The sequence below is a fragment of the Fusarium redolens genome, assembly GCF_020744475.1.
Source record: "Fusarium redolens strain MPI-CAGE-AT-0023 chromosome Unknown BKA55scaffold_25, whole genome shotgun sequence".
Classification (NCBI taxonomy): Eukaryota; Fungi; Ascomycota; class Sordariomycetes; order Hypocreales; family Nectriaceae; genus Fusarium; species Fusarium redolens.
The window spans coordinates 286,208-310,798 of NW_025763688.1; the positions used below are offsets into that span (position 1 = coordinate 286,208).

Below are 24,591 nucleotides of genomic sequence, written 5' to 3' on the forward strand. Positions count from 1 at the left end.
TCCACTAATCATGCTGCATTAACAAACACAGACTTGGTGTTACAGTATGACTTGATCCCCTCAAGGTCATGCTCAGCACCAATACCGCCCTGCTTAGCTCCCCCAAATGGCACATTCGGATTAGCTCGTGATGGCTATTGATCCAAACTGTTCCTGCCTTGAGCTTCGCGGCCAGCCTCTCTGCTTTCACCAAGTCTGGAGTCCAAATCGAGGCACCAAGACCCATAGGGATATCATTAGCACGTCTAAGGACCTCATCCTCGTCCTTCCACTTCAGCACAGGGAAGACAGGGCCTAATGAATGTGAGTGTCATTTCATCGAAACGAAAGATAGAACATACCGAATGGCTCCTCTACTACAATCCTAGAGGCATCTGGAGGGTTGTCGACAACGGTAGGAGTGATGAAGTATTCTTTTCCCGCGTCTGACGGTCTGATTGATCCAGCTGCAAGCTTGAGGTTGTGCGATTGAATATCTGCGAGTAAGCTCTTCACTCTATCAAACTGCAGGTGGTTCTGAACGGGACCCATAAGTGTGCTACTCTCCAGGCCATCACCAACAGGAAGACTCTTCACCGTTACAGCTATTGCTTCCAACAAGCCGTCATATATGGACTCGTGGACATAGATGCGCTTTATGGCGATGCAGAGCTAGACTTGTCAGCGAGGTCGAATCCAGAACATTTAATAACTTACTTGACCGGAGTTCGCCAGAGCCGCCATGGCAAACTAAGTAATTAGCATCTTTGTTTTATAGCTTCCCTGCCACGACCTACCTTTGGAGCAACTTTCTTCAAATTAACATCACTGCAGACAATCGCCGGATCATTACCTCCCCTATATAAGTCAGTCCCAGAGCTCTGGGCATTAATGCTCGACTCACAATTAAAGGGTTACACGCTTGAGTTCCAGCAGCGCTCTGCAGGACCTTCACTCCAGTTGCTGTAGATCCCGTAAACCTTACCTAGAAAGACAGGGGCTTTCTATTGTTAGCATTGCACCAAATTAGTATCCGGGACATTCCACTTACAGTTCCAAGGGACAATACCGACCGCAACGCCTATGGATTATTAGCATTGAGGGCGGGATTGGCCACTGGGTAACATACCAAGGGGGACGTATTTGGTGACGACTCTACGACCAGGCTTATCCTCAATCACCTCTTCCGGGTCAGCCAGCTGTGCATATCCCTGGAGGAACTGAATGGCCATGCCAATTTCCACGTGTGCCAGTTGCAGCTATACTTCTGTCAGACAAGCAGGTAGAACAGAGAACCCAGAAACTCACAGCTTTTCCTTGTTTCTTGGTTAACAGGACTGTAAGATCCTCCTGGATCGAGGCAATGCCATCCGCAAACTTGGCCACTATGGCCTGTCGCTCTTTGTACGGAACATCGGCCCAGGCTCCAGAGACCCTCTTAGCCGCCTGAACAGCCCTGTCGACATCTTCTGGAGTCGAAACCGGAACTGAGGGCATCTTCTCGAGAGTTGAGGGATTGACACCCCGGGCAGTCTCCTTGGTTGTCTCGAGCTTTCCATCGATGACGTTGAAGAACTCAGTGAAGTCGAGTTTAGTATTGGTACCGACGGCCATGATTGTTAGTGTTGATAATATTTTTTATATTATATATTTATATAAAGAAGGTTTATTTATTTATATAAGTAAATAAGGTATTATTTGTGCCTTATATTAGGTTAATTTAAATAATATTTAAAAGTTTTAAACTTTTAGTATACTTAATATCTTATTAAGTTAAATCATATAAGTTATTTTAAGTTACTTATAAAAGCTCTTAAAGTAAGATGATAAATTCTCTTAGTACTTTTATAGACTTTCTAAACATTAATAAAATAATATTCTAAAAGTAAATAATCTTTTTCAAATTATCTATTAATAATTTATTAAAATCTTGGAAGTTTACCTGCTTATTAATTAACTGCTATTAAGTCTGCTATATGCTATACTTACGTATAATTACTGCTAATCAGATTCCTCTCCTGGCTGTATCATATCTATGTGAATCTAGAACACTAAACGGCATCTCTGGGACCACCACAAGATTCAAGATCCCCCCGGAAAACAGTCTGCGCCAGCGTCTCGAAAGAAACCGTCGACAGGATACCAGGCAATAACGAAAGCCTTTAACTTCGATCTTAACGCGCCCCGAGAGCAAGAAATTACAAATCGCCTTATTAAGAGTTTTAACAGGAATATCTTCCAGCATCTAGTGGTCAAATAGATCATCGAGAGTAACCTATCCTTCCAAGAACCCGAGAATAAGAGGTTACAGGCCATTTTCAAGTACCTTAACCCTTTCGTCGTAAGCACGGATGCCTATGTCGGTCATAATACAGTTTGCAAGCGTGCCGTTGCCAAGCATAAAAAACACAAAGGGAAGGTAATCGAGGTATTAATAAATACACCTGGGTTAATACACATCTCATTTGACGGCTAGAGATCGCGGACTAAGCATGCTTTATATAGTTTTGCCTGCTTTTTTCGACATGAGGATAGTAAGGCCTGCAAGCTTATTCTAGGAGTGCCTGAGCTGACAGTTCGACACTTTGGGGCCAATATTAGACACGAGATCATCGAAATACTCGAGTCATAAGAGATCTCAGAGGAGAAAATTGAGTACTCTACGCTTAATAACGTACAAAATAACAACACTGCAATAAATACCATTAAGGAGAGATTCAAGTTCCATGGCAAGGAACGGTGGGGCCGTTGCTTTGGCCACGTAATCAATCTTGTGGTTAAGCCATTCTCTTTGGAAAGGATGCCGACGCGTTTAAGTCCCGGCTAGGACATAGAGACTTCTTAGCCATGGCTGAGCATGAGCTTTGGCGAAAGAGAGGTCCGGTCGGCAAGCTCTATAATCTTGTGGTTGCGATCCACCGATCTGATCTACTCACCACACTTCTCTGCAGTATCTAACGGCTGGAGTTCGATGTATCTGAGGATCCTTGGGCGAGATTTCGGAAGCCCCCTAACGTGGTTATCGATAACAAAACTCGCTGGCTATTGCGGCTGTATATGATCTGCCGTGCCTTAAAGCTTCGACCTTACCTCGAGATACTAGTCTTGAAGCACAAGAAGGAATGGGAAAAGGACAACACGTCGAAGCAGTCAAGCGGCTTAAGGCAAGCGCAATTATGCCTGCCATATGTCGAGACGATAGTAAACTCGGCAATAAGGACTGGGCCGTTCTAGAGGCGTTCGGGGATAAGATATATATATCTAAATAGCACTAGACGGAGGGTATGGCTTAAAGAGCTATATTACTTAAATATATACTAATAACTACTTAATAATATTAGTAAAATGGGTGTCAAGATAAGTCACAGATCCAAGCTGTTAAGCGTGATGCGCAGGCGGCAATACTGCACCACTAAGGGTCTCGCTCTTAAATGCCCCTGGTAACTCCAACATCAGTCCAAGCCTTGCGGACTATTTTAGCCGCTTCTTCGCCGAACAACTCTTCGGCAATCTCGACAGTGATATCTGCAAAATGCTTGAATTGGCACTTTGGCGCGATTTTGCCCGATCTCATCGTCTCCCACCAGATCTTTCCAGCCTTCTCCCAAGAGTAACCCCCAAAGGCTACAGACGCAAGATAAAATGCCTTGTTCGGGATCCCAGAATAGATGTGTACGCCTCCGTTGTCGTCGATTGTGATTTCATAGTCCTTCATATTATCTGGTTGAGGATCCGTGCCCTGTGCCATCGGTCAGCAATGAGTTCTTATCGAAGCTTTTTTAACATACAAAGCGAGGGTCGTTGTAAGCAGTGCCTGGGGCCTTCATGCTTCGCAAAGCCACTCCCTTCACACCAGGCAGGATACAATCTTCACCAATAAGCCAGTCAGCATCATGAGCCTTCTCATTTTGAACTTCTTGCTTGATCATAATGCCGAAGACGTCAGAAACGTGTTCATTCAGAGCCCCAGATTGGCCACTGTAGTCTAGAGGGCTGGTGTGTTCAGTAACAGCATGAGTAAGCTCATGTCCGATAACGTCAATGCAGCCGGTGAAATTATTGAGAAATTCACCACCATCCCCATAGACCATCTGCAGTCTCTCTGGATCCCAGACTACTAAAGTCAGTATCGAGGGAAGCCTTATATCAGACACATGGAAATTCACTTACAAGCGTTTTCGTATTCCTCGCCGAAATGGACGCTGCTGACGACATCCATTTTCTTGTTGTCGATGGAATGCCAATTGAAATGCTTGTTATAGAAGTTTAAAACAATGCCAACATTTTCGTAGGCCTCATTAACAGCCTCATCCTGGATGTTGTCCTCTCCCTCTTTGCGAACTAATTTGCCGGGAAGGTCAGCCTCGTCTGTCGTATGATTGGCATCGTAAACGGAGCGTTTAGGCGAAGATTTCTTCGCAAGCTCAGCAGTTCCTGAACTCTCGAACGAGCCTCGGCGACTTAGTAAGGCTCATCATGAAGGTGGAGGGAACTTACCTAGCTTCTGCTGCATCAGACCCTCGACGTGTTGGAGATCTCGCTTGGCACGATCACGAACGTTCTCCTCAGACTCTTTAGACTGAGACAAGGATCGCAGGATATGAGGTGGGATTATTTGTTGGCGCTGATACCCGCGAGGTACGGCCAGAGCAACCATGCGTTCAGCTCGGACTTTGGTGTATGTATCCCGGGCAGCGAGGGTTCGACGAGCAGCGTGCCGGATCTTGTATGTATTGGCCTCGCTGTTGGCGATAGCTCGAAGGAGATGAGGGGGGATAATAAAGTGACGGCAGGCCATGATTGGACTAGATGTGATGATGATAATGCTGATGATAGGGATGCATTGTTAGGATTTGATGTTGAGGAGAACAAGGATGAGGACAATAGGTAGATAAAGGAGAAAGGCCGCTCTTATTCTTTGGGAGATCTATGAGAGACAAAGTGAAGAGCCCCAATGATTATGAAATTATGCATCTCTACTATGTTTCGCTTGTCAAACATAATATTTCGGTGAAACGATACCGTCGAAACTGCTATATCTGATAGATATGAACCTCAAGGTAACTGCAAACAAACTTCGTGTATTTTTATTTGTGCCTCATCCTGAATCATCACTCCGTCATCGTCTAGTTTACATTAACTCTTTGTCGGACTGGCGACGTTACTTTCAAAGCCCGACATTCTTTAGCCTTTCGATAAGACTGAATATGATTGGAGCCGCGCATCATTCAACTTCCACTCACGATAGCTATGGGGCGTTGTATTCACAAAGTCTATTCCTCGTATTGTATTACTGTGTTATAAACTTTAATGAAATTCAAATTCAAATGATGTATGACAAATCTGAACAGACATGTGACTCAAATTCTCGTCGGACTCAAGTCAAGGGTGTTCGGAACATGAAGAATAAAGATGTTATATTCGTCAAACTCCTACTGATCAGTAATCATGCGGAGTAACGGTAGGTTTATCACAGCGATCGGGTTCAATGCCGTATGGAAGGGAGGTATTCCTTGGACTGCCTTAAGGCTTAGCGACGGTCACGGCAGGGCTATTCTCTAATCAGAGCTCACGTTAGTGGCGATGTCTTGTATTTTTTACAAGTTCGCTAATCAGAAACAGGTAGTTAAATACTAGGTCTATAAGAGCCTTGTACGATCCACTGTAGTAGGTGCTGCCTGTTCGAGGCAGGAGACTGGGGCGAGGTATGGACCGAAGTCTTCAGGCAGCTCAGGACGATTACACTGCGCATTACCGGAGCACAGGATACTTTTGCCATAATGATTTTAACTCTTGTCATTTAATTACTGCTCTCTTTTAACTAGAATTGTCAGCAACTTCCATATGTTCATGGCTCCCTATCGGCTCCGGAAAGGTTAATCTTAGCAGACATCAGCCGCGAAGCCACTACGCGTGAGGTGACGTAACTCAACCTTAATCCAATACCACTCTGGCCTTACACGTCTCTTCATCGTCATCATTTCCCACACGCTAACTAATGTAAGGGTTCCCAAATTTCAATATACGGCAGATGACTATCCGATCTCCTCAGTGCATATAAGTCTCCAAGCCGGTGACGACCTAGGGCCCAGGCCAATCAAAGATTTCGTAAGTGGAGATGTTTTCACCTGGTTGCCAGTTCGGATGTTGCCATGCACACCATTCCAGGCATTTTAGCTTGCGCTGGCTCCTGCTTTGTGATTTCCAGCCGTTCGTCTGTGTTCATTGCACGTTAGTTTTAGAAGGTTGTATTTGAAGCTACATTGACGAGGTCTCCGGCTCCGCCAACTTATCCCCGCGACTGACCACCATCTGTAGCAGAATGCTAACTAGTCTGTAGTATCCCATCCTTTACAAATCAGCAGCGTGTTCAATCGGAAAGATTGTCTTGTGGCACGGGTGGATTTAGTAGTAAGAAACTTCCCGAGAGTTATCTATGAAGTTATTTTATAACTGATAGTAATAATAAATGAGTTTCCTTCGTATCTGATATCATTGAACTGATCGTTTAATTCTCTATCTTATGACGAAGACCCTATCTCAATTGAACCTAACTGGCAGTCTACACTTAGCTTGAAGTTGAGAGTGTTGGAAGATATCATCTTGTGCAGTCTTTTTCTTTGTTGTTGCTCTTCACCTTCAAATTATATATTTATAAACTCTAAAATTTAATTATATAATAAAATACAGTAATATAACGTGCTTGATAAGCGAGTGAGCCAGACAAGCGAGTGAGCCAAAAATCCCTCACCTTACAACATTATAATTCAATCAGCTATTTCACAACCAACAAATATGCCACAGTCCTCAAATGAAGCTAGAATCCTTCTTGCCCTTCAGGCCCTTCGAGATAACCCAAAACTTACAGTCCGACGGGCGGCAAATATCTACAATGTCAACCGTAGTACCTTAGGTCGCCGCCAGCATGGCATTCTTTCAACGCGTGATACTCCCACAAAGTCACGGAAACTATCTGATCAGGAAGAGCAGATAGTAGTCCAATTCATTTTAGACCTAGATTTGCGAGGTTTTCCCTCGCGACTATCATATGTGGAAGATATAGCTAATTCTATACTTGCCAACCGCAACGCGCCATACGTCGGCAAGCGCTGGGCTTATAACTTCGTCAAGCGACAACCAGAGCTAAAGACACGTCTATCTCGGAGGTATGACTATCAGAGAGCTAAATGCGAAGATCCGACTATTATTCGTGGCTGGTTTCGGCTTGTAGAGAATACAATCGCGAAATACGGTATCCGATCAGATGATATCTGGAACTTTGATGAGACCGGCTTTATGATGGGCGTAATTGAGCCCGGAACAGTCGTCACAAGCTCTTACAGGCAAGGAAGACCAAAGCAAGTACAGCCTGGAAACCGCGAATGGATTACTGTGATCGAGGGGATCAATGCGGACGGTCAATCGATCCCGCCGTTTATCATTGGTGCAGGCAAGGATCACCTTGCCAATTGGTACCAAGAATGCGACCTCCCCGGCGATTGGGTTATTGCATTGAGCGAAAATGGATGGACTAATAATAAGCTGGGTCTCGAGTGGCTAAAGCACTTTGATCGGGCTACAGCTAAGCGAACGAACAGTCGCTATCGCCTCTTGATCCTTGATGGTCACGAAAGTCACCACTCCGTCGAATTCGAGAAATATTGCAAAGAGAACAAGATTATCACGCTCTGTATGCCTGCTCATGCCTCTCATCTACTTCAGCCTCTTGACGTAGGGTGCTTTGGGCCGCTGAAAAAGGCATATGGTCGAGAAATAGAGCATCTGATCAGATGCAATATAACCTATATTAAGAAGACTGAGTTCTTTCCTGCCTTTTACGCCGCCCACCAAGCTGCTATTACAGAAAGCAATATCAAGGGAGGTTTCAGAGGAGCTGGGCTTGCTCCCTTTAACCCAGAAAATGTCATCTCGAAGCTTGATGTGCAGCTACGGACTCCGACGCCTCCCGTAGAGGTCATAATACCATCGACCCCTTGGACTGCAAGGACCCCAAAGACAGTGCTAGAGGCCCAATCGCATTCTAAGTATCTGCAAGGAAGGATCAGAAATCATAAGAGCAGCTCCCCTGAGTCAATAATTGAAGCCGTAAAGCATTTTGAGAAGGCAACAACTGTTCTTATGCATAAGATGGTCTTACTAGATGATAGGGTTCGACAACTTGAACAAGAGAATAAGACAGTAGGGCGACGCCGGAGGGGAAAAAGGACTAAGGTACAGAAAGAAGGGCCTTTAACTATAGGGGAAGCATTACAAGCAATTGATCAGATAGATATTGATGCGCAGCTAACAGCTGAATCCTCGAGAGGTGGTCGCGGAAGGTCACAAGGAGCAAAGGTTCGGCAGTGTAGTATTTGCGGAAAGACCGGGCATAATGCAAGGACCTGTCAGGAGGCAATTGAGGTCAATAGGGAATAGTATAACAATTAATTTTAATTGATCAGATAGATTGTGGTGTTTTTATTGCGAATTTAATTTGGAAGGTTAAGATATGTGGCTCACTCGCTTGTCTGGCTCACTCGCTTATCAAGCACGTTATTTAATAAGCAAACCAGTTACATAAGTAAGCTAATTACTTTTAATAAATTAAAGCTAGAACTTAATATTAAAGTATTATCTTACCTAAGTATATACCTAAGTATTAATTAGAAATCCAACCTAACCCCCTCTTAAAAGCAATCCTTTTCGACGGCAGAAGGAATTAACACACCTCCCAGTAATACACAGCCTTGGAGGAGATGCAGATGATTCGTCTCGCACCCAAAGTCGTAGAGCAGCGTCGCCTTGGATGAGAAGCTAGTCTGTGCCTCCAACCGACTTTGAGCCCCGCATTCTAAGATGGTATCTAGAGACACATGGAGGGCCCCACTAGCGAGAATAGCGTGCATCACAAAGAGGGAGTAGCATCCGGACATATAGGAACGAATGAAGTCAGGCCTGTCCATGATGGGCGCAAAAGGATCAATGAAATCAAAATAGGCTCGGAGAAGCGCTTCACTATGTGCCGTTAGTCGAAGCTAAGCCTTCGTAACAAATGGAAACTTACACGCAGTGCTGGAGAGGGATATAAAAGACACCCTTGCCCACAAGGAATTCCTGATCGCCGGGGTCTAGTTGTCGAGATATTATGTTTGGGTGTCCAAATGACTTGCTGGAGCTGGTTGCCGAGTTAGGGCTCTCCTCAACGAGGGCGTTGGATTGATCGCGGCTTTGAGTTCCATTGCTTTCGGCTTGTTCTAGAATGTTGATGTAGTTCAAACTGATCTGATATTTCATTGGATCTCGGCATTTATCCGCCTTGTCGGCGAAGGGACACGTCTGGGCGACAGTTGTCGATTCGGGTGAGTTGCTGCTTGGCATAGCATTACTAGATGGAAAGGCCTGATCGGTCGCTAGTCAGCAGGGGCTTACGTGCATAAAGATCGACTCTAAGAGGCTGTATGGGTAGGCGCGTCTGCACGGCTGTACAACTCACCTTGTCACTCTCTGGCAGAGCTGGGTGGATATATGGCGGAGACGGCCGGACCCGCGTCCTCCTACCCTCTACCGTGTTCCTGCAATAGCAAAAGTCAGCACGCGCTTCCCAATAGATCTACAGGCAAACCAACACCTGTCGGTGTTTTCTTGTCGGAAGAATACACCTATCATAACATGACCTGCGGATACAATTACTACACGGCAATCCCCGAACAGGAGCATCGCACTTGATCTTGTGGTCGCGGCACGGAACACAAGATTTGCTTAGTTTGGCCGGCTTTTGTCCTTCCATTGTTTCAGGTTCGGATATTGAAGCATCCCCGGGCAATTAATCGATGTAAGATAAAGGATGCAGATAAAGGGTGGTGATAGAAGTTTGCATAAAGGTTCTCGGGAATTTATCCTAGTCTCGGGATCTCAAGCCGATATTGCTGATGCATGATTGGTTGTTAAAATGCCGGGCCATGATTCGGGACTAGGTCGAATTCGGCTTTCTGGAAATGGAAATGTAGCCCGGGGTCAACACTTCAGCCAACCCGGCAATTCTAAACACTAGTGAGTCATCAAAGATTACAAATCCTTTCATCATGAAGTTCCTAGAGGTTTATTTGCACCAAGTAGTTCTTTGTAACCTTCACAGATACTTAATACAGTTGAACATCATTTGAGTAAAGCTGGTTTGATAGGACCTTGACTTCAAAGCAAGGAATGCCAATTGGGTAGTGGGCCTAGATGAGACCTACCCTGCAGCTTTACTCATTCCAATTTAAATGGATATAACACAAACAACATATCTTACATTCCCACGACATGTAGTTGTAGGTCTTTAATTGCAGGAATCTTCAGAGAGTTAATCAGACAGCTCTAGCTCGCTAGTAAAAACAAGTTTGTCGTTAAAAGAACATAGCCTGATAGCTCCAAGCGCCCACTTCAACGGTCACGTCTAACAAATCCCCCACATGTCCATAAAGTTGAATAGCAATATCGTGCAGCATGTGAACCCTGTCATGGAAAGAGTATTTCACTAGCATCAAACTAGGTTTAAGCACTCTGTCGCCAGCTCCATCGGCAAGAAACACAACCAGCGGCTCATTCATGTCGTTGAACAGTGCAAAAGACATGGCGCTGTAAATAAAACAAGATCGTATGTCGTTAAGCTTTCTGAGACCAAGATCATCACGGACCTTTTGAGCTTGAAGATTCTGCAAGATGGCCAAGTTTGCAACTGCTAGAACCCTTTCGCTATAGATGCTCCGACTTGTGAGACGTCTGAGCTGAGCATGGCCATTCAAATGCAAGGATGAAGCAAGCGAGTGTCCGACATAATCGAAGGCAGTACCACAATTTGTATCAATCGACACAATCGCTCGCACGAACCGTTTGATGGTTGTAGGGGAAATATGAGGCATGGTGATAAAATGAACCCAGTCTCCTTCAGGTGCCAGGTGAAACTCTTGAACCAGCCAACGTGGCGGATATTCCAAGAGTGTAATAATGCTCTCTTGATTGAAGTGCGTTGGAACTTTGTGTTCTGCAAGGAGCTCGCGCAGTAGTCTCGCGTTGCCCAAGCAGTATTTCCAGATGGTGACCAAGTCAGCCGTGTGGTAGGTCTGTTCAAAAAGCCATGTTTCAAAAACAGCGCGGGGGTCGACGGTCCCAGCCAGGGCGTCAAATTGCTTGGAGTGGTTGGGGCAGTAGCTGATCACTTCCCCGGAAACCATGATTCCAAAGACCTTGTGATGGCTGAGTGTGATACCCTGTACTACGGGAATCCTTGAACTTGCCCGTTGAGTACCTGGTGGCCCCAGATGGAGCCCATCGGCGACGAATCCTAGATCCAATGCACCATCAACGTGGATGTAAGATGGAACCACCTCAATCTGGGCCAGTGTTTTTGTAAGTTCAAGAATATCATCTTGACCTCCAACAAAGGTGGTGCCCCTATTGGCGAAGAGGATGATCTGATACTCTTCCTCATGAGACTCACATTCGGCTCTGTCGGACAAGACTTGCTGCGCGAGTGCACTCGGAATCATACGGCCATATTCATCGGCTGGTATCTCGGCAAAGCGAGGGACTCTTCCTGGCATCCAGCGACGGGTCCAGGTATCACAGTCCTTCACAGTCTTCTTGACGCTATAGTGTGAAGCCGAAGAGAAATACACAAATGCGTCGGGATACTGAATTAGACCGGTGTGAAGTCCGATCCGGTTGCCCATAGTGCTACCCGTTGTGAAGCAGGCGCTAAAGGACGCTCGAGACTCCTCAGTCAAGAGGCCCAAGGCTTTCTTTCGCCGCTGCAGGATATTGGAAGCTTCACATCTGGCCCATTCTTCTGGGATTCGAACCCCGAGAAAGTGGCCGATTACAGGGCCTAGGGCCGAGTAGGGAGCTTGATTCAGGGGATAGCCACACGAATACCGAGCCGCAATCTTGAAGCTCTGGACTGTCTGCCATACTTTCTCTATCACTCCATCCGGTAGGCGGTAGCGTGATGTAGGTGATTGCAGCTCTATCTGCACTGCAGCTTTGGCCAAATGTAACTCATCATGAGCACCAAGGACGCGTAATAGAGACCTGATATTTTCACCATTGATGCTGGGCTGCATGGTGAGAAGGTACCTATCGTCCCCGACTGCTTTAGCTCCAAGGTCCATCAAGTCACTGGCCCAACCAGAGGCGACTCGAATGATCAGGTCCAATGAAGTTGGGGGGGCGTGAAACTGGACATTTAAGGATTTGAGTTCATTTATCAACCTCATTCTCCTGATGAAGCAACTTTCATAGATCTCTTGGAACCCTTTGTTCCCGAACCGAAGTTCTTGAAGGCATAGCATGAGAGGTCCAAGCGAGTCTCTCGATCCAGACAGTGTTCCATCTGTGCCCCTAACATATTCGACTCGAGTTGGGGTTTGGTTACCGAGAAGTTTGGGCTTGAGTGTAACAACAGGAGGAGGATAGACATATGCATTGGAACCCCCCGCAACAATAGTGCTCGCCAGAATTTCTCCGTTGACGAGACAACCGCGCTCACCATGTTTGGCATGATGGAGACGAAGACGAGGTATTTTGAGAAGTCGACGAAAGTCCTCCCCTACTGTTGTCAAGAAATCAAAGACGCGGGAAGCATCCAGGTGGAGCATGAGTGGGAAGTTGCGAGAGATCTTGTCAATGACGGACACATCATCCACTTCTCCGCTCGTATTGGCCAAGGTGGCGGCAAATATAATAGGTCGCTTCCCGTTGACGGTGAGTCGGCGGACATTGTCCATCAATGCATTTGAATCGTTGAGAGAAACTTGGTGCCATTCAAGACCAAAGATGTGGGATGCTGCCTTTGCAAGATCTCTTTCAAGATGATCGATCAAGAGGATAGGCTCTTGCTTGGGGAACTGAGAGTAAAGCTCCTGCTTGAGAGCCCTGATGCCATAGTAGTTGCCTTCACTCCAGTTGGTGATATAACCAGAGGCATCTGGGTCATGGACTCTTTTGCCTTTGGCGAGGACCGCAACTCTCTCAAATGTCTTGAAGTGGAATGGCCAGCTAGGTACAAGTTAGTGTCTGTAAGATCCCGGTAATGGCAAGAATGGGAACTAACCTTGAATCGGTCTCATCTGGCATATTTAGGTTATTGTTGTGCCACGGAAGCCCAGCGCTTCGGAGAGTGTTGGCGGTCTCCATCCACAGCTTGTCAAAGAACGGATCAAAAGGGGATGGCTTTGAGAGGTTCCATTGATGGTAAAGCTGATCAGTTTGGGCGAGCACCGCCCGAAGCTCTTTGCTGGGCTCTCTCCACTTGGTGATGACTGGTTCATCAATCCACTGCGATCTTCCATGGAGAAATGACTCAGTCACAGTGCTTGGTAGGCTGGAATTGGTTGTACGCAGAGCTTTGCCGTGGGTCTCAAGAGGTTTGTGTACATGAGAACCAAGAGGCCGGAAGTTGGGAGCCTGATGTTTTCCTGGTGGAGGTAGTGATCCACTTCCATGAGGCGCTATATTGAGCTTCTCAAGCATCCATACGATACTTGGATCAGGTTTCTCATCTTGAATCCTGTTTGAAGACCTTGAAATGTGATAGCTGGAGAAGTCGGAATCATGAAAAGATGGCATATTGACTGCTGGTTGCTTATCTTGATTTTACGTGTCTCGCCCTTCTTCTTTATAGTCAAATCAAGGCGGCAAACCCTGGTGTTTGCTTGCTGCCAAATCCTACGGGAAGAGGTGCTCGTGTCTACAGAAGGGAGTAGCCGCCCGAGCGGAGATCTTCGGATAGGATTCTAACTCACACCTTGATTTAGGAAATACTACCGGGGTCTTGATGACATGGAAGTATCATCGCGCCATTTGTTCCGTCTTTGAACAATTCGTAACCGCCGCTGCAATCTTATGTGCATCGAGGATAAAACGCCCCTGCTATCGTATGCGTGCAGGGCTATACACGATGACCCACCAGCTCGCAGGACTGTCGAATCCTAGCTAGGTCGCCACTATGTACTGGTACATATGTTGAATGTGTTGTTCCTTCGAGATATGATGATAGATTCTTACGCAATTCGCTTACGTGCGTTTATGGAAACTGACAGAAATGAACTCGTAATAGACTAACCAAGAATTGAGCGCCCCTGATCGATGCATACGTATCCTTAGACATGATCCCGCTTAGCTTACGAATATCAAGTAAGAATTAGAGGGTTATTATGGATTGCATTGTGAGAATGGTGGTGAAAGAACGTCTGGTGATCCCTCAAAGAAACATGCCAGAGACGTAGGACGTGATGGGAGTAACTTGTAGCATAGTTCGATTAAGTCACTCATTACACTGACTGTTCACAGCAGTCACGATATTATTGTATCTTTGGCACAGTAACATTGCCACCAGAGCTTCAAATCATCGACTCCGGTTCTTAGTTCATATTCTGGTCTACCACATAAGTCTTGTAATACCGAGTCCAAAGCTAAAAAGGCTCCTCTCTGGCAATACGCTTCTAACCATTTGTAAGCTTACCAGCAACCTTGTGCAGCTACTGGCTAAAACATAGCCTGTTAAATTCAACCCAAGATTTCAAGCGTCTTGGCGTTCGCTGGGTTGTATGAAGAGAAGTAGTCGTCCAAAACCACATCCTCAGCTGTAAGCTCATGGGTATTGCTTTTCAGGTCAGGGTAATGACGGAATATCTGGGCGATTGTGACATAAATCTCATCGTATGCAAGACTGGAAGACCGTCAGTAAGGGAATGGTCCATAGCAAATTCATCGATTCGCCAGGGCGCTATCATAACATACTTCATACCAACACATGCTCTGCTACCTTTACCAAAAGGCACAAAGGCTTTGTGAAGACGCTGTGGGTCGGCTGCGTTGACCCATCTGTCTGGATCGAACTTGGCCGGCTCTGGGAAATATTCTTCATTTCGATGGATCAACCAGGAGCTCATGGAAACAACGGACTATAGAACAAAGTGTCAGGCCTTTTCATCGAAAGGGGGACCGTAGTACTTACTCCGGCTGGGAGGTTATAGCCGTGAAAACTAGCCCCTCCGTGAGGAACGGTTCGAGGAAGTCTTCCAACGACGCCGAATGACAGCCTGAGGCCCTCATTGATCACACCAGTCTATAGTCGTTAGCAGGTTATTAAGGTGAGGTGATACTGAAATTTGTGCTGTTTTTCTCACCAGATATGGAAGCTTTTCCAGAACCTGAAATCTCATGATTTCATGATCATCGGGGAAGGCAGCTTTCAGTTCCGCGTGAAGCTTGCCATAGACATCTGAGTCTGCAAAGACGTAACGGCAAATAGTAGTCATAGCGTTACCAGTTGTATCAGCCGCAGCAGTGAGGACGGTATAGGCTTCGTCCTCAAGATGGGCTACAGCAGCTGGCTTTCGACGGTCATCAGGAGTCATGAGAGCTGAGAAGATGGTCGCTCTGCCATTGAGTTCAACAGATCCTACATCAAGCTGTTTCTCAATGTTTCTCAACTTGCTGTTGCAGTGCTTGTAATAACCGAGTTAGTTGTATTCTCTTGGGAGATTATACGATGTATCTCAGTAGCATTGGACTTACCCGTTGCATGTCGATAACATTGGTCATCGGCGCACTGACAACACGGACAAGAGACTCGGGGATTGACCTCAAGACAGTCTTGAGCCATGGAGCCTGGCGAAAGATCCAGGCGGCAGGCCCTAGGCGCAAGACAAGCATGAAGAAATCGTACCCAAAGTCCGGGGTGTCCAACAGGCCGTAGCTTTCGCCAAAGGCATATTCAGTGATCACGTCAATAGAGACGGCTCGCAAAGCATGATGCAGATCCATTGGCTTTCCAGTTGCGATTGTGTTGTCAATCGCTTTGCATACCTTCCGGGCCTTGTCCTGGACAATATCCTCAAGGTCAATCACAATCTTGCGTGAGAAGAAGGAATTGAGGCCAGTTCGGCGCTGGCGATGCAATTCATTGGAAGGCGTTGTGAAAGAAGAGTTTTCGTTGCCAAAGGCGCCATAGAAATTGGCATCCTTGCTGTAACGACTTCCTACGTAGTAAATTCTATCGTAGTTCTCAAGATCACTCAGATGCACCTCATCAGGCGTAATGCGGACAATAGGGCCTTGCAACACAAGCAGATTAGCGTCTAATATGCGAAATCTACTCAAGACTAACCATATATCTCGTGCAGTTTCTCAATCTGCAAGTAGAAACGACTTCCGCCCACGAAGCTGTAGTAGGTCTGATACAGCCAGGTAATAGCTGCCAGCCTAGGGCCCGGAACCTTGGCTAACGGATGGAAGTAAAGTCTGTAGATGACGACACAAAAAATAGCTGCTGGAATAGCAAGGGATAGTGCTTGGATCGATGTCAAAGACATGTTGGACGCCAAAAATCCAGTTGACATATTGAATCGGGTTTGCTTTAGTTGCTGGAACGTATAAGTTGAGCAAACTAGACGGACCTCTGCGTTCCTGAGGAATCTAGCACTCTTGGTTTGTTTTTGCTTATGAACTAAATAACGCAGATCCCGTATAGCTCCCAACTCACCAGATGCAAAATTTTCACATTCTTCACCCGTAAACATACATACGTGGCATTCATTTTCTGCCGTGGCAACACTACCCTATCCCTGTAGATCGAGAAATTACTCAATTCTGCTTCTTTTGGAGTTTTATGCCAAGAGATCAAACTATGCAAGGCTTGATCACGCATAGTTGCCGCCACTGCTACTCTCTTGCAGTAGAGCATCTCCACCGTATCTGACATGCATCGATTGTAACCCACCGACGCAACGTCAGATATAACACACGGAGGCTCAAGGTGCGTGAGATGGACGTTATCATTGTATGATAAGTCAAATCAGTTGGTGTTACAGGCTGATCTGAGTAAGGCTATGACGCAGCATTCTGACTACTGACAGACCGGGTTCTCTCCGCACTGAAACGCGGCAGATATATTCCAGTTCAAGCCAAAAGGATAGGCCAACAGTGTACGCGAGAGTCAAGTCTACACGAAGTACCTGTACGAGGGTCTACATCTCACAATTGGATATCAGACCTCCTACCATAAGCGTATATGCAAACCGTGTTCCTGACCATTAGGTGTGAGCTGCGGGTCATCTTTCCGGCAAACGTATGGACCTAGTATATGACAACATTCACGAAACCTCATGTCGTAATTTGACGGCTATAAGACAAGACCAACTTCATCATCTCCATCTCTAAAGCGGCATCCGCAGTAAGATCTTACATCTCAGCACACACCACTCTCAGAACCATGTCTTCAACCATTGAATTCGACTCGACGCTCAAGGAGCTCTACGCACTGAGCCCTGGTGACGAAGCCGAGATCCATCTCTGCTACACGATCCCAACAGTGCAAGTTCAGATGACGAGAGGAATCCCTATCTGCAAGAAGTATGCCTACCAAGACCCTCTGTCTCACAAGGATAGCGGCATCCAGGCCCGTATCTTTGCCCAGGTTGTTCCCCAGCTGTTTGGCATCATTGCAGGCAAGATGAACCTCATCATGTTTGACCTGGACGGACCAGGCAGAGACGACGTGGATCTGCAGCCACGAGTGGACACTGAAGATGTCATGCAGCAGATCTGCGAGCATCAGCGGCCGACAGTCACCTACGTGCGTAATCCTTCAGATGTCGTGATCCCCGAGGCGGCCAAGCTCGGCCTTGCCAATCCAATGGACTGTCTCGAGCATCTGCCTGCGGCGGTTCCGCTTGAATCTCACTACCGGGCACTCTCCAAGCGGGACTTGGTGTTCTCGGGCTTACCTACGCCACCCTCCGCGGTGATCGACACTCACCTGGATTCTAAGCAGGTTCTTGATCCGCAGCTTCGAGCCAACGAAGTCGCTCGGATGCTCTCTTGCATCGAGAAAAAGAGCCTTCCGTTTGTAGTCAAGCTTCCCCAGGCCCTTTCCGGCCAGGGAACCTTCCTCATTCGGAATGAGTCCGATAGGTCCGGAAGCCTGGAGATACTCCGAAAGGAAGTGGATCACATGCTTGTCCAGCTAAACGACTCCAATAGCCATCTACACCCTACAAGCATTGTCGTGCAGGAAACTGTTCCTGGCTCCGCTCTCGCCATTTCCTTGTTTTTGCCTCAAAACGGAGAGCCAATCTTGACTTCCTGTTGTGATCAATTCGTCTCTGAGGATGGCCACTGGGATGGTGGACATATCGACTACTCTCAACAGTCACGTCTCAAGGCCGAGTATCTGCCTATCGCCAAGAAGATCGCCGCATACATGAACCGCCTTGGGTATTATGGCCCCCTGGGAGCGGACATCATGACCGATTCGGAGGGAAACCACTTGGTGATTGATCTGAATATACGTGTCACTGGATCTCACCCGTTGGGATTTCTGAAGGGATTTTTCAGCGTTACGCGGGGCTTCAACGACGCTGCTGTATTTTTCCCGTTGTTCATCAATCTGAGCTTGACCCAGTTTCGGGAGATATTCAGTACCGAGCTAGAAGAGGGAAGGATCATTATTGCAGGCTGGTGCCATGAACAGGGGGCGCAGAGCAGTGTTACAACCGTCATTGTCGCAGCCGAGGATCAGGTGCGTCTGGGGCAGCTTGCACAGAGGATCAAAGCATTTGCCACGCTCGGTCATTAAAGAATGCAATTGGACATCGCCTTGGATCAACTGCAGTTCGTATACAGATCGAGCTCATCATAAAAATGCAGATAAGATATAGTCAGCCTTAGACCCTTGCAGTGACTGCCGTAGCAAGATGCATTAGTGCCACTTGTAATCTCCCGTGCCGTAGTACGGTAGTGTCCGGAGACTTCATGCCCGGGAACTTCATCCGGTGACACGGCCCGTGCCTAGGCGTAGAGCCCTGTAAAAAAACCCCACGTCCGCCTGAGACTCGTCAGACATCCCCACTGTTCTCTCACTGCATGCATAAATACGGTACATCAAAAACGGCGAGGTAATCATGAGTCATAAATCAAGGTAGCTTATTCGTATTTTTGAGTCACGATGCGGGGTACGCCATATGCATAAAAATGGCTAAATCCCTGGGGACCCATGCGGGAATAGGGGCGGGGTTATGCAGATCTCCTTGTCCTACAGAATGGCGAATCAGCATCGTCTTATTGGCTACCTGCCTGGCTGCTGTTGGCGCGTCACGCGTTCCTTTCCCTTTTCATTTCGTTTTCTCTTTGTTCCAACTCTCTCTGCCACTCCTCCAATACCTACCGATACCTGATTTCATCCTCTTTCCTTCAGTCCATCTATCAACGCATCTCCAGACGAAGCTCCTCCCAATAGGTACTACATTCTTACCGCGTCCCGGTCGAATCAACTTGGCATGGTGTCCCCTTCAACGCCCAAATCTCAAGGTCCTCCAGAGGCCTCAACCGCAGTCGAACCAGACAGATATCAGAATGCCGTGCAGGATAAGCATGAGGGCTTTGATGCCTGGATGCAAGTCGTGGGAGCTTTTCTCATATACACAGCAACATGGTGAGTTTGTCCGTCCATGCCGCATTCAATGTGTCCGATTGCTTACTGGTGAAGGGGTCTCTTGAGCGCATACGGCTCCTACGAAAAGTACTATGAGACAGTCATGCTGGCATCTACACCCTCGACCGACATCGCTTGGGTTGGAACCCTACAAGGTGTTATTCTCATTAGTGAGTTACATCATGAGAGCAAGCCTTATTGATATCTGGCGCTAACAATTCTGAACTATAGTGGGAGGCGTTGTGACCGGTCCAATCTTTGATCGAGGATATTTCAGAGAGCTCCTCCTTATTGGAACCCTCATCACAGTCCTCGGCGTCATGATGTTGAGTTTGGCGCATCGCTATTATCAGGTCCTCCTAGCCCAGGGAGTCTGCGTCGGCATTGGCAGTGCAATCCTCTATGTACCCAGCATTTCCCTCGTTGCCTCCAGGTTCGAACGACGTCGTGCTTTGGCAGTCTTCTTTGCTACGTCGGGGACAGCTGTTGGTATGCACATCTCTCCCCAATCATATTGTGTGCACAAACTGATTGAATCTTGCAGGCGGCATTATCTACCCCATCATTTTCACGAATCTTCAGCCAAGGATCGGGTTTGCGTGGACTACACGCGTTCTGGGGTTTGTCACCCTCGCTGAGCTCATCGGAGCCTTGGCCATCATGCTGCCAGCCACCAGAGGTCAGGTTTCTCACAAAGTGCGCTCTCTGCTGGACCCAACGGCTTTCCGTGATCCCGCCTTTATGGCATTTTGCCTGGCCTTGTTTCTCATGTGGGTTGCGTACTGGGTACCCTTTTTCTTACTTCCGCTCTATGCGCAGTTTAAGGCTGGTGCAAGCTCCGAGCTGTCCTTTTATGTCTTGGTCATTTGCAATGCCTCGACTATACCTGGTCGTTACCTGGCGGTCCCCATGTCAAACAGGTTTGGCCCATCGTTGACTATGGCTGGATTCGCATTTGTTTCCAGTATTTTGTTCTTTGGATGGATCGGTGTTGACACTATCGCCTCCACTATCGTCTGGGCTGTGCTCATCGCTCTGTTCATGGGACCTCTCTCCGTGATCTACCCCATCCTTGTTCCTCGTCTATCACCAAATCCGGAACTTGTCGGTACGCGAATGGGAATATCATCAGCTGCGGCGGCACTTGGAACCTTGATTGGGTTCCCAGTCACGTCCGCCTTGAACGATATTGAAGTAGGAAGTTTCTGGAAGAGCCAGGTTTTCAACGGATGTTGCATGTTGGGCGGATCTGTCCTTATGATGTATGTTCATTACAAGACGTCCAAATCACCTTGAATAGTCAGATTGTTGTCGTAGCTAGTAGCGACAACGTTGAGCAGTCGTTATTTATATGTACTTCTAAAATACATTGAACTTTTCTGCTCCATCACATCCTTTCTATTTCTTGCGAGTACCTCTCACTATCATCGACTACTATTTATCTACCAGCTCTAGTTTTCTCCCTTTGGTCGACTTTTGTATGCGCCAAAAATAAAGGCTGCACCCACAGCCATTGAGCAAGCTCCCCATATTTGCATGTAAATATACCTACCATCCCCGTGCTCAATCAACTTGCCTGCAATGGGCGGACCTGTCAGCGCCGCAAATGAGCACATGGTCAGGATCATTCCCATCCGCGTGCCCATCTTACTATGATCGTTTGTCAGACTTGGCAGACCGGCCATGCCTACAGTCTGTATACCACCGCAAACAAATCCGAAGAGGCTTGCAAAGACGAATACACTCGGGAGGTCCTTGACGCCGAACCATCCGATGTAAAGCACAGCCGCCGAAAGCATGAGTGGAATGAGAGTCCGAAAAGGACCGAAGAATGCGTCTGACACAAGGGAGGGTATGATTCGTCCCGGACAGCTTAGGGCATTCAGCGTAAGCAGCATTGTCAATGAAGTCTCATTACTGATACCAATCACGGACGCCGCGTAATGATTGATCTAGCATTTGTCAGTAGGCATCGTGGAGTTACACCGTTCAGTGTAGTGACTTACATAGTTGGGGCCAATGAATACGGACCAAAGTATGAGAAATGATCCACAACTAAAAAGAACAAAGGGCACTTCCTTAAAAGCAGCCCATTCGAAGAATGGGCCACTTTTGCGAGGTAAGAGGAGCTCTTTGGCTAAGGCTACCACTATAACGGCGTTGAATAGAACCACAAATGCCATACAACGGATGGTCCAGGGAAATCCATGGATATACAGCATTTGCTGGGCGATGATAGGGAATATGATACCACCAGTAGCAGAACCGCTTGTGACAACTGCAATGGCCAAAGCCCGCCTCTTGGTAAAGTACGTCGACACGCAAGCCATGACTGGACAATACGCCAGCCCAGCCCCGATGCCGCTACAGACCCCCTGAGAGAGGAAGAGCTGCCAGTACTCAGTGCTTATCGATGCCATGAATAGTCCAAGTACCTGAAGAAACGATCCGCCGACGAGAAGGTGACGAAAGTATCCTGCGTCAAACAGACGACCGGAAGCTGTGCTAAGGACAAAGAGAAGAAAGAGATGAATGCTTCCTATCCAAGATGTCGACGATAAGCTAAAACCAAGTTCATGATGGTAATATTGTTCAAAGATTCCAAAGCTGTAACTGTATCCAAATGTATTGAACACCTCTAGACTACGCATTACCCTATCAGTATTTTGACAGACTCATGTGCATGTGCAGAAACACATACCAACATTCAGGACTTACTGGGCTACTAAGACTTGTACCCAACCATACCCTCCGTCTGGCGGTACGGGCAAAGCACTCGGGGCATTTTGCACTGTCTCGGTTGGAGAGTCAGATTCTCTATTGCTTTCGGCCTGTAATCCCATTGAATTGCGGTAATAAATCTCAGCTGTTGCTGAAGCAAGGAACGGATGAAACGCTGCAGATATGGTGGGCGGATAAATTAGTTTACAATTACCAAGAATGCGGTATTCATGGATTATCACATTTGGGTTACAGAAGGTGGATGAGACTTTTCATTACGAAAAAGAACTTGTCGCAAACCCCCCACGCCGAGAGATGATGTAATCATCCGTAGACATTGATACCCTTGCATCACTCAATTGAGGCACAAGTTTGAGTGTGTGTAGTATTGAGATGATGTGAGCTTATTCACTTTGGGTGACGAATCTCATGCAGGGATCTGGGACTGTCCTGGTTCTTTTGCTGTCGAGTAATTAAGGTGGTAGGTAGTATCGGTACTACCCTTGCTGATGGCTGGGGTAGCCACGCCGCTTACTTGCAGAGGGAGTGTACATATAGAATATTACATTGAACAGGTTGTTGTCATTGTGGATATGGCTTTATTACGCCTTCACAAAGACAACGACACAGGCATGCAAGGTTGCCTTGATCTCCATCTCATGGTCTTGTGTTACAATTCAACGTACGTAAATGGCGCAGCCTTTGTTTTCTCTCATCTTGAGATGTTTTCACATAGTGGCAAGGTTTACGTGTTGAAACGATTGACTCTATCGGACTATTGCCTCATCGGGCGAGGTCACTTCACCTCAGATACCTTCCTGCCCTTCCTTAGCCGCGTTGCTCATCTGCCCGTCTCTGCTGATCCAGCCGCTTCGATTCTGCCTGCTTCTCTCGCGCTTGTCGCAACAAGTCGGGGTACCATCTCTCTCCAACCTTTGGGAAGGTCGTGAGGTGATTCACGAAGACGTTGTCCCCAATGCAATTGTCGAATAGTCCCGAGTAGAACGTCTCTGCATCCGAGGCCACAATCTTGTCAGGTGCCAGGTCCTTTATGTGTAGTGGGACATCAACAGTGAGCTCCTCTTGCATAAGACGAGGGTTCACGAATTGGAAGAAGGGTATAGAGACTCTGGGGCCTAGAGTCTTCCCGTCGCCATCTAGGAAGGCCTCTGACCTTAGAACGACGCGGTGGGTTGTTGCAACACAGACTCCCTGAGTGATAATTTCTAACAAGCGACCAATGTTGACTACCAATGCTCCAGGCACTGGGGGGACGGGAACCCAATCTCCAGACTTGTTTTGAACCTCGAGACAATTGTGTTTGCCGTCCTGGAGCAGATATGTCATAAAGGAGCCATCTTTGTGCGGGCCGATACCATGACTTCCATCCTGTGCAGCTGCATTCACGAATGGCGGCAAATATCTGGTAGCTTTCAAGCGGCTAGATGTTGGCTGTCCGAGAAGCGCCGGCAATGTCACCTTGGGCATTTCTAGTGCTTCTGCTACCAATGCCGTAAACTCCACAGAAAAGTCTTGAATCTGTGAGTAATAGACTTTAAAAACTTCCCGAAAGCCTGGCACTGAACTTTCTTCAGGCCACTGCGAGAAGGATAGTCAGCAGTCGCCTTAAACTTCGTCTGGGGATCATCTATTCATACCTGGTTTGGTCCTTGCACATTGAGGTAGATCGGCTCATTTGGCCCCAGGGCGGGAAGATCGGGGCCCATCTAGAAACTCGCCAAGAGCATGTCAGAAATGTTTAATGTGATAATGAATGAGGGAAGGCATACCAAAATGGACTCATTATGATCCGTTTGCGCAGCAGTGCTCTCGCTGTTGATCTTGCTATACCCAAGAAAATGTCTGCTGTGGATATTCTCTATCTGAAGTTTTTCATCTGTTGAAAGATTGAAGAACTGTGCTGATAGGCGCAAGGCATCCTGCTGCAACTGGAGTGGCAAAGGCGAGTTTATGATCTGAAAGAAGCCGACTTTGACTAGAGCAGCTCGGAGATCGGATAGAAATTTGGGTTTAGTAGTAGGAGACTGAGAGCATGAGTAGTCAAGAATTGGGATTGAAGTAAAGTTGTCAGCCATGGTGTCTAATGAAGCGAGGGGAAAGTTTTGAATAACAATAATGAAATGAGAGTGGCAGAGAAATCCTTCGGGGAAAGTGAGCTATTATATAGAAGCATGTCTCCTTTTTCGGGGTTTCTATAATCCACTACAGCTGTGCTTACTCTGCCTACACGTGCCAACGCCAAGTCACATCTCCTTGAAACCAAATAAGCCTATAAACTGTTCTGTTTAATTAATAGATATACACCCATTCCTACTAATAGGTCTTCTGTCACCATCCTCTCGGAGTTTGATCATATCTAATCTCACTAAAGTACCCAACTCTATCACCTAGTT

General features: G+C 47.0%; 9 protein-coding genes across 9 annotated transcripts; 2 read left to right on the forward strand and 7 right to left on the reverse strand.

Annotated features, from left to right (window-relative positions):
* Nucleotides 1-8: 8 nt before the first annotated feature.
* BKA55DRAFT_697016 (Aldehyde/histidinol dehydrogenase) lies at nucleotides 9-1,593 on the reverse strand (the record flags this gene model as incomplete). Its single annotated transcript, XM_046200326.1, has 9 exons — nucleotides 9-89; nucleotides 149-294; nucleotides 342-651; nucleotides 697-729; nucleotides 777-837; nucleotides 898-979; nucleotides 1,031-1,060; nucleotides 1,109-1,238; nucleotides 1,288-1,593. 9 exons carry the CDS (start codon nucleotides 1,591-1,593, stop codon nucleotides 9-11), a joined length of 1,179 nt encoding a protein of 392 aa, XP_046042590.1.
* A 1,673-nt stretch (nucleotides 1,594-3,266) lies between these two features.
* Nucleotides 3,267-5,068, reverse strand: BKA55DRAFT_680808 (metalloprotease). Its single transcript, XM_046198229.1, has 4 exons — nucleotides 4,477-5,068; nucleotides 4,150-4,431; nucleotides 3,768-4,093; nucleotides 3,267-3,718 (listed from the first exon to the last, which is right to left on the reverse strand). The coding sequence occupies exons 1-4, from the start codon at nucleotides 4,775-4,777 to the stop codon at nucleotides 3,407-3,409; spliced, it is 1,221 nt and encodes a 406-aa protein (XP_046042591.1). The 5' UTR covers nucleotides 4,778-5,068; the 3' UTR covers nucleotides 3,267-3,406.
* Nucleotides 5,069-8,547: 3,479 nt separating this feature from the next.
* Nucleotides 8,548-9,829, reverse strand: BKA55DRAFT_584241 (uncharacterized protein). Its single transcript, XM_046194295.1, has 4 exons — nucleotides 9,606-9,829; nucleotides 9,473-9,551; nucleotides 9,044-9,378; nucleotides 8,548-8,994 (listed from the first exon to the last, which is right to left on the reverse strand). Exons 1-4 carry the CDS (start codon nucleotides 9,764-9,766, stop codon nucleotides 8,667-8,669), a joined length of 903 nt encoding a protein of 300 aa, XP_046042592.1. The 5' UTR covers nucleotides 9,767-9,829; the 3' UTR covers nucleotides 8,548-8,666.
* A 964-nt stretch (nucleotides 9,830-10,793) lies between these two features.
* BKA55DRAFT_469145 (pyridoxal phosphate-dependent transferase) lies at nucleotides 10,794-13,329 on the reverse strand (the record flags this gene model as incomplete). Its single annotated transcript, XM_046186128.1, has 2 exons — nucleotides 10,794-13,017; nucleotides 13,073-13,329. Coding segments are annotated over 2 exons (2,481 nt in total), but the record flags the coding sequence as incomplete, so codon positions are not given.
* A 1,197-nt stretch (nucleotides 13,330-14,526) lies between these two features.
* Nucleotides 14,527-16,337, reverse strand: BKA55DRAFT_545780 (cytochrome P450 monooxygenase-like protein; the record flags this gene model as incomplete). Its single annotated transcript, XM_046190844.1, has 6 exons — nucleotides 14,527-14,689; nucleotides 14,761-14,924; nucleotides 14,978-15,088; nucleotides 15,150-15,470; nucleotides 15,541-16,079; nucleotides 16,133-16,337. 6 exons carry the CDS (start codon nucleotides 16,335-16,337, stop codon nucleotides 14,527-14,529), a joined length of 1,503 nt encoding a protein of 500 aa, XP_046042594.1.
* Nucleotides 16,338-17,236: 899 nt separating this feature from the next.
* On the forward strand, nucleotides 17,237-18,601 carry BKA55DRAFT_697022 (solid-state culture-specific protein-like protein; the record flags this gene model as incomplete). The annotated part of the gene is made up of 1 exon (XM_046200327.1): nucleotides 17,237-18,601. One exon carries the CDS (start codon nucleotides 17,237-17,239, stop codon nucleotides 18,599-18,601), a length of 1,365 nt encoding a protein of 454 aa, XP_046042595.1.
* Nucleotides 18,602-19,132: 531 nt separating this feature from the next.
* On the forward strand, nucleotides 19,133-20,831 carry BKA55DRAFT_680811 (putative monocarboxylate permease). Its single transcript, XM_046198230.1, has 4 exons — nucleotides 19,133-19,456; nucleotides 19,511-19,626; nucleotides 19,688-19,945; nucleotides 20,001-20,831. The coding sequence occupies exons 1-4, from the start codon at nucleotides 19,302-19,304 to the stop codon at nucleotides 20,750-20,752; spliced, it is 1,281 nt and encodes a 426-aa protein (XP_046042596.1). The 5' UTR covers nucleotides 19,133-19,301; the 3' UTR covers nucleotides 20,753-20,831.
* Nucleotides 20,832-20,907: 76 nt separating this feature from the next.
* Nucleotides 20,908-22,299, reverse strand: BKA55DRAFT_527068 (major facilitator superfamily domain-containing protein; the record flags this gene model as incomplete). The annotated part of the gene is made up of 3 exons (XM_046188896.1): nucleotides 20,908-21,408; nucleotides 21,463-22,099; nucleotides 22,175-22,299. The coding sequence occupies 3 exons, from the start codon at nucleotides 22,297-22,299 to the stop codon at nucleotides 20,908-20,910; spliced, it is 1,263 nt and encodes a 420-aa protein (XP_046042597.1).
* A 706-nt stretch (nucleotides 22,300-23,005) lies between these two features.
* BKA55DRAFT_527098 (uncharacterized protein) lies at nucleotides 23,006-24,273 on the reverse strand (the record flags this gene model as incomplete). The annotated part of the gene is made up of 3 exons (XM_046188898.1): nucleotides 23,006-23,776; nucleotides 23,836-23,904; nucleotides 23,968-24,273. The coding sequence occupies 3 exons, from the start codon at nucleotides 24,271-24,273 to the stop codon at nucleotides 23,006-23,008; spliced, it is 1,146 nt and encodes a 381-aa protein (XP_046042598.1).
* Nucleotides 24,274-24,591: the final 318 nt, after the last annotated feature.